This window comes from Athalia rosae, chromosome 4, assembly GCF_917208135.1.
Source record: "Athalia rosae chromosome 4, iyAthRosa1.1, whole genome shotgun sequence".
NCBI classification, from domain to species: Eukaryota; Metazoa; Arthropoda; class Insecta; order Hymenoptera; family Athaliidae; genus Athalia; species Athalia rosae.
The window spans coordinates 3514175-3529346 of NC_064029.1; the positions used below are offsets into that span (position 1 = coordinate 3514175).

At 48.1% G+C, this 15172-nt stretch overlaps 1 protein-coding gene across 3 annotated transcripts in view; it reads right to left on the minus strand.

Annotated features, from left to right (window-relative positions):
- The window catches only part of LOC105689572, a 111826-nt gene that overhangs the window by 12810 nt on the left and 83844 nt on the right, over positions 1-15172 (minus strand). For 2 of the 3 annotated variants that reach the window (XM_012406693.3, XM_020854382.3), the window contains exon 2: positions 534-4522. In XM_012406693.3, coding sequence (XP_012262116.2) covers positions 534-4522 — 3989 coding nt within the window. Of the gene's footprint in view, positions 1-533; positions 4523-5000; positions 5059-15172 lie in introns of those variants that run through there. The other variant, XM_048654782.1, reaches the window with a different exon arrangement.

The following is a 15172-nucleotide window of genomic DNA, read 5'->3' on the forward strand; positions in this document are numbered from 1 at the left end:
TTTTTCGAACGATCGAACGACGACGTAGAGTCGCTGCTATTGTGGATGTGAGAAATGACGCAAAATGTTTAATTGAAGGTGTATGGAGTATTGACGTAGTACGTACACCTGTTGTTGTTACCAAATTCAATGGATACGCATCAGAATAGCTTTAACGAGATGGATATTTAACGCTCGCTTTTCACGCGATATGGATAATGGTACTTCGTATCGGTACGAGTCCTTTTTATTCGTCGTAAAGCTAAAGGTCTACGCTAGATACTGAAATCGTACGCGGTAAGAAGATCGGAATTATCGCGTAAGAAATACGAAAGACAAGTTCGAAGCGTTCGCAAGAATTTATACCCGGTGAAGCGTAAAGTTACTTTTTACCATTATTTTGCAACAAAAAAAAAAAAAAAAAAAAATTGAAACGCAAAAAAATCTACAGCAAAACCATCAGAAATGCATTTCCCATGAAGACTGGGAGCTGCATAATTTTCGGGTCATTACCTTGGACGTGATTGATAATCGAGAAATGCAAATGATCTCACCTTACGATTCTTTATAATCAGTCTCCTCAGGATGAGCCCGACTCCAAGGGCGATCGGAAAAACGACGAGGGTCGCCAGTATGTAACTGACGACAGCGACCGTCTCCTGACTGGCTATAGCGTCGCCCTCGTACCTTTTAATCACTTCACTGATATTCACCGTATCTTTGACGCTCGGCGAGGACGAACCCGGCTCGAAATACGTCCTGTTTAACGCCGGTTCGAACACGGAAGTGTTGAACTTGGCCGTCGAACTTTGGTGGTTGTGCTTGTGTCGCGGTCTGCTCGTATTGGCGCCGCTCGTAAAGTTGTTTCCTTTATTGGAATACGAAGGTTCCGCCGGTTCGCGGGATCCGTGATCTTCCTTGTGTCGCGTCGAATTGTCCGCGGGTTTCGTTAACGCGGAATCAGGAAGTCGTTGGACGGCGGGGTAGTCGGGTAGCGAAGGTGGTTCGAAGATTTTATTTTTTTCGACGTTCTTCGAGGGATCGGGTACGAGCGACCCGACCGTTGGCAGAGCCGTTGTAACCGAATCCAGAGCATCTTCGTTAGTTCGAAGGTTTTTCTCGTCAACCGGAAGCACCGAGTGCCGAGTTTCAGCACCGTGGGAGGACGGGCTAGTCGCCAGAGGAGAACTGGTTTCGTTGAAAATCGACGTGGTATTGTACAGGTGCATTATGGGTAGTATGTCGTCCTTATCTCGCGTCTTGTCGGACAAATTTCTCCCCCTGACTTCCGGTGATCTTTCGACACTCACCGGTCGTTGACCGTTCCAATTTTCGTCTAACTGTCGCGTGCCGTTAAATCTCTCATCTGGAACTCGCGGCGCCCCCTCCTCCTCCCCCTCCTCCTCCTCGCCTTTGCCTTCACCTTGGGATTGTTGAGGTGGCACTTGTAACTCCGGATTCAAGGTGGTCGTTAAATCGGGCCTCGCGGTGTTCGACGGCCTGTACATTTGCTGAATCTCCGATGGACTGAGGTCTTCGGCTATCCCGAAGGGTCTCTCCGCTTCCGTAATATTATTCGTCGCTCTGATCGTCGGAACGTCCGTGACGGACTCTTCGACGGTCACAGCGTTGGCTTCTTTGTCCGCTAATATTTCTACACTAGATAAGATTCTCGGTGTGACCGGAAAGAGCGACGGTGCCGTCGTACCGTCTGACGTTACGGTTTCTTTGGTTGAACTCGTAGCTGATTCGAATTTTCGCTCCGCGATCCCACTTTTGTCTATCGGCGGATCAGCACCGACGATCTTTCGATCCGTATCACCGGTTCCCGCACTAGCACCGTTGTCACTGGCATTTAAACGACCGACGCTCGTTTCGACTTTGTTCCTCCGCAAGTGGCCCTCCCTAAAATCGTCGGGTCCGTTTTTCCCATCCGCGATCTTCGACGCATCCGATTTCCGATTGTTCTCTTCGATCGTCGTTATTTCCAAAGGTGTCATCGTAGTGCCCCGTATCTGCGTATCGGGAATCGAGTGATGATTCGTCATGTCGGAATACTTTCTCAACGACCGATCGGCTAGAACATCGAGAGTTTCTTTTTCGGAACTCTCCTCGAAATTACGCTTCCTATTCAGAACCTGACGATCACCGGTGTTCCGCGAGGTGTTACGATTTTTACTGACATTATCCGTGGGCCGAGTAGACTGCACTGACTCATCGGACGATTTCCATGTACTCGATGGAACCTCACTCGCTTCGTTACGCTCTCCTCTCGAAGCGAATTGTCTCAGAGTTGAGTCATCTCCCACCTTACTTCCCACTTGTATCGTCTTCCTGTGATCTTTTGGCGCTCGATCGTCCGCCCCGAAGGGATGACCTCTGGGCTGATCCCTGCGACGACTTCCTTTCCCCGCCGTACGATCGCCGATAAGCAGTTCGTCACCGGGTCTCTGGTTCAAAACGGCACTGGCTGATTTTTGCAACATACGCTGATCGGCGTCCCGAAGATCTTCCCGCAGATTTGTTCGATAGGTAAAATTTGCCGATGAGTCGTGGGTCCCGACAGTGCGAAATACAGCGTCGGCAGGTACGCTACCACCGACTTCCGAGTCCGCGACTTTTGTCGCGGTCTTGTTTACTTCGAGTGGCGTTCGTCGTGTCGAGGTTGCGGCGCGGGATGCTGCGTCTGCGTCTGACCTGGGATCGTAATCCCCACTGCTACGGTTTACCTGTTTCCCCTCCAATGTTGTAACTCCTTCAGCCGCTGGGCCGGCACTGAGATCGGACCGAGACCGCGTCGCCACTATACCGCTCGACGAGTCGTCGCTTATCTCAGCGGTCCCGGCCGGTGCGGGGCCCGGGTACTGCTGCCGTTTCTGCTCGCCTTCCTCCTTGCTGCTTACCCCAGGTCCGGAGTAGTTGCGCAACAGTCGCGTCACGTTGGTTATCGTGTACGTATACACGTGTTGTTGCGCCGGTAGAACGACGACAGGTGGGGAACCACCTGGATACGACGACGGGTTTGCAGGATCCTCTTCATCTTTCGCAGGAGTTTCAGCGACCACTATCCTAAGTGTGGTGCTGGTTTCTCGCCCCGGAGAATCCGTAGAGGACACCGGTACCCGGTCGTCCAAATTGTTCGCCCTCGCGTCCTGCGTCGTCACGTTCGAGGAAGACATCGGATAGCCCGAAGAGTGGCCATTTATCGATCCTCTGGTCTCTTCGCTGGATACTGGCTTTGTTTCAGTCGCGTCCGTCGACCTCGTTTCGTTGGTATTTCTCGGTAGTTGGGAACCGCGATTATTCGTTTCGTTCGATAACTGGGTCGCACCAACGTCGGCATACCCAGATGCGACCGAGTCGTGGGACGTCGCACTTCCTTTCCCTTGGTCCTCGTTCTCCTCGATCGGCGCGACGCCGCGCTGCACCTGGTGTCGCCGTGAGGCGTGAGAGGACGACGGGTTCAACGGCTGATGCAGTTCTTCGTATCTAGAATCGTTTTCCCTCTTCGATGTGACGTCGCCTTCCGAAATATTCTTCGTAGTCGGCTGGCTGATTACGTTCGAAACTATCGTGGGATCCGCCGGTCTCACCGGCGATTTCCTGTAGTAAAGACTGCTGGCACTCGGACTTCTGAAGAGGTTCTTTATCTTCGGTATTTTATTCCTCTCCACGGTTTGCCTCTCCACGGCGATATTCATCTCCTCGTTTATGATCTCCTCCAGCCTTGGAACTGGAACCGGTGTCGTTGTACTGTATCGCTTCATAGAGAACCGTCTTCTCGAGCTCGGAACCGGCGGCAACGTCGGCGTTACTTCCAGGGAGTTACTGCTGGTCGTATTCTGCGTTTCGGGGCTCAACTTTTGACCGAAGTGCAGGAACTGCGTCATCTCTTCTATCGGAACGTTGCTCTCCACCGGTCTGAAGTGTTTGTACAGACTGTCCGACATTATCACAGTGTTGTTATTCTTTCGGCCGTCGGAATCGTTGATCGCCGTATTTTTCGGAGCAGTAGCCCTCTGTACATTAACCGAGCTATTTCTACTCGCTGACGGGTAGCCACTCCTCGAAATACCACCGGGTGACAATTTCTGTCTGATTTCGGTGGCGACGGTTGCAGCGCTCCTTTCGTCGTAGCCCAGATCTTTCATCGCCGTGGTCCGTTTGATCGGCTCCGGACTTTTCGAGGTCGCATCCTCGATTCGTTCGACCGAACCGATCCGATCTTCGGACGCGGTTTTGGCAAGCGTAACCGTTAACGGCTCGGGAACGTCTCCTTCGACGGAAACATCTTTGACACCTGTCGGCACGGCGAAGTAAATTCCGTGTCTGGACTCCTGGACTTCCAAAACGTCGGTCATGTCCTTGGTTACATCGCCGCGCGATCGAGGAGCAACGAGGCTTGCCCGCTGTCCGAGAACCTGTCGACGTTTGGCTGCCAGAATGTTTCGGAGGGCTTGTTCCCTTTTGGCCTTTGCTGCGGGCAACTCCGCCTGCAACGACTTTCGCCCTTGTCTCTGCGATTCGGTAGACGCATCCGCAACTGAAGCAGAAAAGGAGAAAAAAGAAAAATTAGCGACCCGTTCGTCGTATTCGTAACGTTGGATTGGCGTACGAATTGGAAGTAGGAATTCGACAAATTTGAATCGGATAAAAAACGCTCGCGGCGATTCCTTATCGACTGGCGAAGGTTTACGACAGCCCGATTGCTAGGCTCTGATTATAATTTAAATCAAGATGTTGGAGTAACGGTAATTTTTGAGGACGCGGTGCGGTTAATAACGGCTTCACGAAAAACAACCGCGACTCAAATCACGGCGAACACGATAAGTGGTAGCTTATAAAAGTTCAATTAATTCGTACACGATACTCGCTGCCAGGCAGATATCAAATGACTGATCAGCTCGGTCGGAAAAAAAAAACCGTCTCAAAACAGCGCCGGCGATAGCCGAAGGTCAGAGATGAAGTGACTGTAGGTCCGTTTCTGCCCGTTTAGGGTTTGGTCGGTGCAAGACATTTACCGTTAATTTTCTCTGGTCGTTGGCCACCGTTTGTTCCTTGCATTCCAGATCGTCACGCTTCAAATGTTCGCCGCGGTTACATTGATCTTGATTTCTTGTTTCGTCGACAACGATTAAAACAACTTGCATAGAACCTCCTTCCTTTTCTTTGATTTTTTGTTTTTTTGTTTTGTAATCCAAAACATCGCGCTTCGAGATTTCGCCCGTCATAGTCGTCAAAAATTATCCGCATCAGCAGCAACTGGTCGGACCGTGTTTAGAATTCATTACATGTAAAATATGCGACCGGCTTGCCCACGCATATCGGTTCGCTTGTAGTAAATCGCGACTTTGATCAGCGGTGGTAATCCTTGCGTAGGTATGATCGCGAGATGTGTACGTACAATTACTCCCGGCAGCATCGTTCCATCTCTTTAACTGTGTCACCCCGCACACAGATCGACATCGAAAGTATATCACGGCGGTTCGGATTTCAACTTGATATACACAAATGAAGTCAGACTAGTTTTTCACAAGTTATATACGGCGCACGTCAACGGTATGCAGTTTGTCTCAAAATGTAGAAAAAAAAACTTTAATACCAGGTGCCCGTCATTCCGGACGACGCCGAGCAATTCTTCGTATTGAGATCGCGATCGGGATCGACGTGGGATCGCTTCGCTCGGATTTAAATTTGAATAATATCCAGGCACCGAGGCAAACTCCGAAGGTTGGCCGCGGCTACTATACACTCGATATCGCTGCGCGTAGTAGGTATAAAATCGTGGATCCACGGATCACGAGTCGTAGCGGGAACGAGTCACCTCTCTTTAAAACTCGCCGCTATCGTCGGCGCAGATGTTACGATTTTTCTACGGTAACCTCAGCTCTTGTCGATTACGAAAATGACTCGCCGAATATTTCTACGACGATCGCCTAGACCAGCCGCTGCTCCCGGGACCACCTCTAATTTGCATATCGAGTCCCACCGTCGTTCCGTTTACCACCATCCAGCTGCGAACTATTTTATTATCTCCGTCGTCATACCTAGATACCTCGGACAAATTTATCGATGCCGATCGAGGCGAGTCGAATCGCCGCGCCAAGTTCAAGGCAAAATCTCTCTGCACCGCGAACCGGTACGGTTCATCTACCCCAGCAAAATTGAAGCTAACACTCCGACAATCGTGATTGAAAAATAAGTCACAAGTTTTGGGCAGGGTACCAGAACTACATTATCTGCTACCGTACTATTAATAACGATAAACGATGACCTCATGATTCGTCATTAGCTGAGTAAGGCAAACGGCGGTACAGAAAATTTTACTGCGTTTTACAAGTGTTGCCGGATCGATGCGACTCGTCGGATTTACGGGGGTCTGTTGGGTCGAACCAAAAGAAAAAAAAAAAAAAATTGATTTCGTCGCATGTATACCTGATTTTGAAGGGTGTCGAAGCCGCGTTCATTTGACGGATGTGTAACGCTCGAGGTGAAAGGCTCACGCTCGGCGATTTTATTCTATTTTTTTTTTTTTCTTCGCAGCTCTTCAAAGTAACCAGATTCACGTCCTGCCATAACTTAAGTTCTTGCTCGCGTTGCCAGAACGGTGAACGTTTTACTCAGGGTCTCACGTATGCCGGGCCCTGCGTATTCACGTACTTACCTCAGGGTCGTTGCAGCTGCGTGGGCAAAACACATCATCCTTTATAGTAATGCCTAAGTTTTATCGCAGGTTCTACTATGTCGCATATTAAACGTACGTGTCATTTCTTCCGTACGCTCGATGTTCTGAAAATAATTATCCGAGAAAATCGTTGTATCCGTGAACCGAATCGGTACCTCGTCCTGTTTCAACAACACGCTGTGCGACAAATCGAAATGTATATCTGGGCCTCAAAACACCGAAAAAAGGGACGAATTAAATTTTTTAATAACGCCGCAATCTCGTGCCGATACTCCGTTCGTCCTTTGGACCGCCCTTGGGACGGCCCTGAGCACCTTTTTGAGACGTGAAAGAGCTTCGCGGACGTATATCACAACGGTATGACAGGTTACCATGTCCTTAGCACCTGAGTAGCCATTTCGCAGAAAATAAAGGGAATGAAAACGTTGTCCAACGGCGACAAGCGTGCGGCCACGCGATAAGGTCTCGTACGCGGTTGCCCCGTGTTGCATTTCTAGTGGTACAGGTACGCGAGTAGGTATACGTACAGACGGGAACCGTTCGACTGCACTACCTTCGCGAGTAAAATTAGTTTTTGCCCTCAAGCTCGGAGGTTGAAAGATCCCCGAATAATGGAACCGCGGCGGGGACTGCAGCGTCCTTTGAAATTTATGACGGCGATAAAGTTACGTCTTGTAAAATCGTTGCACAGGTAAAACCGAACGTATCAAGATATTCCGATGTACGAAATAAATTCCGGCGCGAGCATAGGAGCCTCCAGCGGCATAATCCGCTTCGAGTGTTTAGATTTACTATTTTGTGAGGCGAAAAATTTCGTGACGGCCGCTACGTACGTATTCGCGTGTTACGAATCAGTTTGAAAAATGATTTGTATCGTTACCGTTTCAAGGTTAACATTCGTGTAAATACCTCGTAAAACAAACGATACGTGTAGCTACGCACACTGTACTAAAACCTATAACAACCTTCGGATCACGGGGCGAATCGGCAATTAATTTTTCTTCGCCCGTTCGGCGAGGCGGTTTAGAAATCGAACGCCCCAAGTTCACCGAGCGCAAAAAAAAGGTATCACTGAAATGTTTTTTCGTGAATTTATACGTTTGCGTGATTTTTTGTTTTTTTTTTCCCGAGCGTCGTGCTCCACTTCTCTTCTTCACGGTGAGACGTACTCCGCATTTCCAGAGTCCTGGGGTACAGCCGGCTTATATTTGACCCGAGGTATACGAAGTCCGCAACGTGACCACGTATACGGTAAAGCTCATAATATTTTATGGCAACACGTGTATAAAGGAAGGTCAGTGCTGCCGCTGCTCTGTAGCTGCTTCTGTTCTTCGGGAGGGACGTCGCGGACCCCGAGAACCACCGGGAGCTGCACCGCCGACGGGAAAAAATAAAATGTGTCATCATTGCGATCCTCCCCGCGATAAACGCGAGCGTCATACAGTCGCGGATCGAAGTAATAATTCAGCTTTAGCGATGTTTCAACGTTCGCGGTATGGAAGCGGTTTTGGGATCGGTAGCGCCGCCGGTTTAATCATTTTTAGCGACTACCCACGAGTATTCGTGATCTCGTACGACTCCTCGCGATGGAGAAGAAAAAAAAGGAAGACAGATAATCTCCGCGACGGGGTGGGTATATAATTTTTTAGATTCTCCACTCCGCAGGCCTCGGGTAAGGGATACGGGATGCGATGCATATTATTCCCTTTGGTACGGGTTTGAACTGCTACAGTTTCGCGTCTCGTATAATATTACGTTGATTCTTCGAAGAGCGTGTACACGTAGCCGCCGCAGCGAAAGAAGAGATAACCCGAAGGGTTATTTTCTATCTGTGAATATGATCTGATAGTTTATATACGAGACCTTGGCCCCTCGCGAGATCTAGATGTCACGACAATCGCACACCACGATGGCTTAATATTATATTATCAGTGAAATTGTACAATCCGCGGCAAAACTATGACCATTGTATCGGCGATCGTGGCATTGAACCTCCCCGACGACACTGACGGATGCCGGCGAGAAGAAACTGGTCGAACACGTTTCGCCGTCTCGAAAGTACCGAGTGTACCTACAACTAGTCTCGCGGTAATAGCGACTCGGCTTCGAACCAACAACTGATTAAACTCGCCGTGCCTAAATCACATCCGTACAACAATGTCTATCGCCCCGTGTAACGAACACGCGCAAATAATATTCGAATACACGGCGGAGCGTTGTAACGCGGCTACCGCGGCGCATGAAAATTCTAAGTATAAAATTAATATCTATCTTTGCGCTCGTGAATTACATCGGACTATAAAATTAGTTCAGCGCTGGCTAAAGTACGTAATAAATTCAGACGGCCTGCAGCGCGGCTTTCGTTTGCTCGTTTTAGCCTCAAGTCAGACTTTGGGATACGGGTACCGGTGCGCTTGTAGACAAAACTTAAGCTTTCCTCGGCGGCGGCGTGCCCGCCGCAGACGAAGGCACCTTATGTAAGCAAGATGCGATCACCGTTCCGCCAATTTGACGCAATCAAGGTCTTCGCGTAACTAATCTGAATAATATCTTGAAAAATGCAAATTGCACCGATTGCCGAGACCTGTGTACGACTACCATGAAAGTTACACGGTTCTTCGACTCCGATTTTAACCCTACCGCGTCTCTCTGCTATGCCATGTGAATATTCCCGTCTATAAGCGCTACAAGCGATTCAACCAACAAAGGTGAACCAAAAAAGTAATTTATAATAAAATTCCACCGAAAGTTTTGCATCTTCCCAGCGCGATAGCGTGACCGCGAGAAATTACGAGATAATTATCAGTTCTTAAAAAGCATACTATTCGGCTATAAAACCTGAAAAAAAAAAAAAAAAAACGGAACAAACAAAAAGCAGAAAAACATGTTCAAAAAAACTCACATGAGAATATAATAGCGACGGTTTACTCACGTATGTTTGGCGCGAAATATGCGCCCCCACTAAAAGTCAACGACTTGATTTCGATCGAGTGACAAGTTAATTATCCGCTTGCTCAACGCGGTTTAATTGTTAAAACCGCACGTCGTAATGTACATGCGCAAGTGAGCGGCAAAAATGAAAAAGGAAAGAAAAGAAAAAAATAAATAAATCGCAAGAAAACGTCGAACTTCGTCAAAGTTTTTACGTCCGTACGACCTCGAACGGTGTACATCGAACGAGTCTTTTTCCGCGTATATCCATAAATTGAAATCGAAAAATTCAATCAAAAAATTTCTCTATCATATTTCTCCGCAGTCGATGACTCGGAAGTTGCTCGAACGTTGCGACGAACGAATCGATCGCCGATCGGGACACAATTTTACTCCCCCGTTTTAATTCGCATTGTTCTCATTCGTTTCACTTTCTCAATCGTCCGACTAAAACAACCGCTGCTTTACTTCCATTATACACGGCGGTGCATTGCTCTCGAATGCATTTCAGCTGACAATCAGATAGAGCGTGCAGTACCTTCGAATTACGCGGGGACCCCAGCCACACCGATGCGAACGACAAAGTTGTTGTGGTGTGGTGTGGTATACAACGACGAACAACGAAGGAGGCACACGCGTTGTGTACGACTCGTCTTCCTTGGAGCGTACATCCGTTTCCGGTGGCAACGCGCCGCTCGCCGGGCAGAGGACACTCCGGTCATCGCGCACGCACAACCTCGTGGTAACAGTATTATGTAACGGATGAACTTACGGCCATTCGAAATGTCCATAACCGATAGATCCGCGTTATAGCTGCCATGAAACGCTCCTCGTTTTGTACGGTAAACTCCCGCGATTACCGTAAGCTCGGAATAAAAAAAAGTCTAGAAAAACTATTGCAAGAAAAAAAAAAAAAAAAACCAAACTGTTAAAAAACGAACAAACGGAAACTGGGCTAGTCATCGTCAAACTGGGCTAGTCCTACGATCGTCCGTTCGTTAACACCGGCTGCTTTGTGACACGGAAAATTGACCGATCCGTCATCCCGTAGCGTCCGGTACGACCCGACCGGACGTCCTCGTTCTCAATTAACGAATGTTTTCAGAAAAAACGTTGCAAAATCATTTTCTCCGTTGGGAGGAACCTCCCTCGTAGCTTTGACAAAAGATTTCTATGCGCTCAATTATACGCACACAACGCCGTCGCGTTGTTCGGTCGATCGAAACGGTTAACGATTCAACAAATTCACTTTTGTCGTACTCCGTAACGTCCACTCACAGCTTTATCGTCGAACTTCCGCACGTGTGTGTATGGGTGCGTCACAATGCGTCATTTGCCGATATAACGTACGAAAAATCACTTCGGTATGTGAACGGTGTAACGCGATTTCTTGGAACAAAATCTTTCGAGGAAGCGAATTAATCCGATTGATCGATAGGTCTCCAATAAAACCTGAGAGACGAATGACGAAAAGAACGAACGAAAATTGAATGGAGGAAAAAAATTCTCGCCAGAAGGAAATAAGCGTTACTCGCGAATCGTCACGCGTAAGCGTGGCTACGTCACGCGACTTATTTGCGTCAATTTCGTCGGCGAAATTCCGTCAGTCTTCCGCAAGTGCAAAACGAAGATTCTCTGCAGAGTCCGCCGGGTGAACCGAGGCCAACGTCACAGCAATTTCCAGTCCTGAAACGTCCCGTGAATGGTACACGTGTACCTGCGACAGGGTGTGTCGCTAGGAGTTACGAAGTGAGGCTCATTGAGCGTAATACAGGGAAAATAGAGCCAGCCACCTTATCGTCGTTCATTTTCAGCGAGGCAGAGGCGACGTGGGTGTAGGATGCAAGCTGTAAAAGCGATGCTGTTACGTCGCTAGATTACATCGACCCCCAACTTGTTATGTAAGCTTTTCCTGAATCGTACAATAGGCAGAGGGGATCCATTAAATCGTATGCAAATGTAAATGGCGAACAATGGACGGGGAGGAATAGTCGAATAGATCGCGTAGTTCCTTACCCGGTGTTGTTACTACGCCAGGGGTCTCAGTCAGCCCGGGAACGTTTCCTACATGTCGCAAGTACGGTAGCGTTCTCCGTCGCGTCGTTCGCGCTCTCGTCTTCGCCCGTCGATGACTTACCTTTTTTTTTCAATTTCAATTTTTTGTTTCTTTCACAAACTTTGACAAACGTACGCGGAGACGTATATAGCGTACGTACGAACGTATCGCGATATTCGCTAGAGGGAATAAGTAACAGCGTTTTAATTTAAGGTTCATGAAGTCGGGATCGCGACCTCTGGGCACCGCGGTTGTAAATCGTACGCTAGTAGTAGTTCGAGAAAATTTGCGGAGGTAATATATTTTGAGCGCGGAGGGGGCGGTAACTAATTAGTTATATCGTAATTATCCGGCGGCACGAGAGAATCGCCGATGTAATTAAAAGAGCGAAACGGAAACGTTAGTTCGGGTTACCCCGGTAAAGATCTCAAAAGCCTCGAGGCCAGTTCCCATGTTTCACGATCAAGATCAAGATCATTGACTCGCGGTGAACTCGATGGGAATATCTTCACGGAATCGTCACGTGCAAAATAATCAAAGACGGAACGATCGCGCCGCAGCGGTACGCCTTTGTCCCCGGATATATCAAGAGTCGTCTTCGTCTTCGTATTCGTCTTCGACTACACGTTGCTAGAAATGTCAACTCGTGGTGTTCAATTAGACTTACTTGACGGTTCGTGCGAGAACCGGCCTCGGCTCTATCTTCCGCCTACTACAGCATCCTCGCTCGCGTCCTCCCTGCGCTCCGCTACATCATCGCGGGAGGATAATATAACGATCGCGTCGAAATACGATGACCGAAACCAGTCGGATGCTTATTTCTGATCCCTTCGCGTTCAGTTTTTCTTGTCGGAAACTATCACCGTGTCCAACGACGTGTGCGAATAATTGGATCAGGGGTTCCAACCAGGGATGGAATCGCAGAGTCGAAGGTCCATTTTTTTAGAGCGTAAGATCGGAACTCAAAAATATTGAAATCTGTTGTGGAGTTCGACGATTAGTTTCACTCGACGTGCGATAGCAGACGCGGTACCGCCTCCCGTCCGTCATATCTACTTCTGTATCTCACCTACTCGACCCTTTTCGCAAAGTTCAATATCGAACCTCCGAAGCTGAAAAATATCGAGAATGATTCTCCTCTTCTTTGAACGTACATCGGATTGGATTATTGATTACTGATTCAAGATTACGCATTAAGATATGGTGAGATCGAACCCAACCTGACGAAGTAGAGCTGTATAACGTATATTACCGATTGCGAAAGCGAGTAATGTGCCTACTAATTACCTGACAAGCGACGCTTGTAACATACGAAACTATCCCCAGCTGTGGCGACCGATAGCGATATATTTTCTACGGAACAACGGGAGATGGTGATTTATCTGGACCAGTTACAAGTGTACTTGACAAGTCCAAGGCGAACATTATCAAGAATAATTTTCGTTTATGCCACGTCGGTACGCGGTCCTTGTTTCTTTTTTTTCATATCACCTGGTTCCATACGTTCCAGAAACTAATTAATTACTTAACCTGGCGTGGTTTTTTTTTTTTTTTCTTTTTTTTATCATTACAGCAGGTATACCACTTTTTCAAGGCTCGTGTGTGCGTGGCATCAATGTTCATCAACGTTGCAGCGGATAATGAGCGCGTTCATTTGAATCATCGTTGAAAAACAACGCGGAGTCTGTATTTCATTGAAAAGCCGGCTGAAGTGAATAACTCGCGTTAATTATATTAACGAAGATCTTATTGTCAGCGGCGAAGACCTAGCGCATAAATACGATAGTTTGCCTCGTTAATCGTTTCCGAGTAATTCTCGATCGTTCGAATACCTCGCGCTCCGCAAACCTAGGAGCACCGATCCACACCTTTGCATCGTTCATCCGTCCGCGAGTTTTCTCAGGGTCGAATCGACGTACGCGTAGAAGCGCGGCGCGATACGCGATATGGAAGAATTATCGGTTTCAACGATTGGAATTTTAAGAGTAACTCTCTCGTTAGCCACGACGCATCCGTCGCCTTTGCACGGATATTAACCGTCGACCTCCGTCGAGGGTCGGATGGATCGAGTGTAATCGATGGTTCTCAACAACGGCGATCTACGCAAATTCCCTGTAGATCGCGTACCGTATACAACGATCCGCGGAATGAAAATTCCCTTCGATTCCGGGAGCGATCCTTGAGGAGTTTTCCAAATTTCATTTCAAATTTTTCGATCGAAGATGCGCAGAGCGCCTTTCGTACAGCGTCGATTTTATTAGGTTGTTTGCTCGTGTTTGTTCAAAAAAATTAAAAAAAAGTTTTCGCAATTTTTACGACACCGGGAGAGGACTGCAGCTGGCGACCGAACGCGAAACAATAGCTACGGAGATGCTAATGAGTGGTACGACGCTAATTTCTATTCGCGAAGCATCTCGTCTCTCGCTGACGGTCGTTCTCCTCCGTAGCGGACAAAGACTCGAAGAATACAGAAATCGATACATTAACGTGCAAGTTAACCAGAGTACAAGCGATAGCGACCAAAGGAACTCAGAGGCATCAAACCGCCAATGACTCTCTAACCAACGATCGAGAAAGGGAGCCATTGTATTCTCGGACGTCGGGTCACAGCTCCGCTTGTGCTCAGACCTTGAATTCACCTGGTGAAATCTTCCTGCGACAAGACTATCCATTGTACCGATAAAATTGCGGCTCGTTACTTCTCCCGACTTGTACGTACCATTCCGGGATGAATCGATCTCGCCGAGATTCTTCTCCAATTCGGACGCTAGTCCATCCCCCGAAAATCGCTGTCTTCTTCCGTTCGGTTTATTTCTGGCTTTCGTCAAAAGTTTTGTGAATACGATTTCGCTGCGAAACATCATCGTGGCGTAATAATGCGATTGTACACGGATCGGTTTCGTTCGAAGCAAATTTTTGCCACACTCAACCGATCCGAATGATTAATCCGTTCGTATTGTCGGAAGGAAAAATATATTTGCGCGTTTTATACACACGTGTACCCGTACGATGGGCGACGAGGAGACCGGACGTCATTGACACCGGCGTCCGTGGGAGCAAACGTATTTCGACGGTCGGTCACATGGTCTGTAATTCTCACATACGATGATACGGGGACGAGAGACTGCCAATGGACACGATACACGGAATTGCTCGTCTCCGCGACGTCTGCTGCAAAGTTTCGTTCGCATCGATTCGCCGGCGATTCGTGGCGGTTCCGTAACGCGGATGTATTGTAGTTCACGCGCTATACGATACAACGCCGTCGTCGTCGGTGTTTCGACGTTATCGTTAATTTTTACCCTCACCGCGGAAGTTCTAATTAATAGCGATGATGAAAATTAATGATTTACGAAGGCATCGAGCATCGCCTTGGGCTCCTCTAGCATGCTTTGAGATAATTAATTATTCGCGATGATCGCGTGACGTTAGTTTCAAGCGATTTCGTGATCCGATGTATTATACGTACGTATTATACCAACGCCACGAGTTACGCAACCGCGAATCGTCGATACCGAACT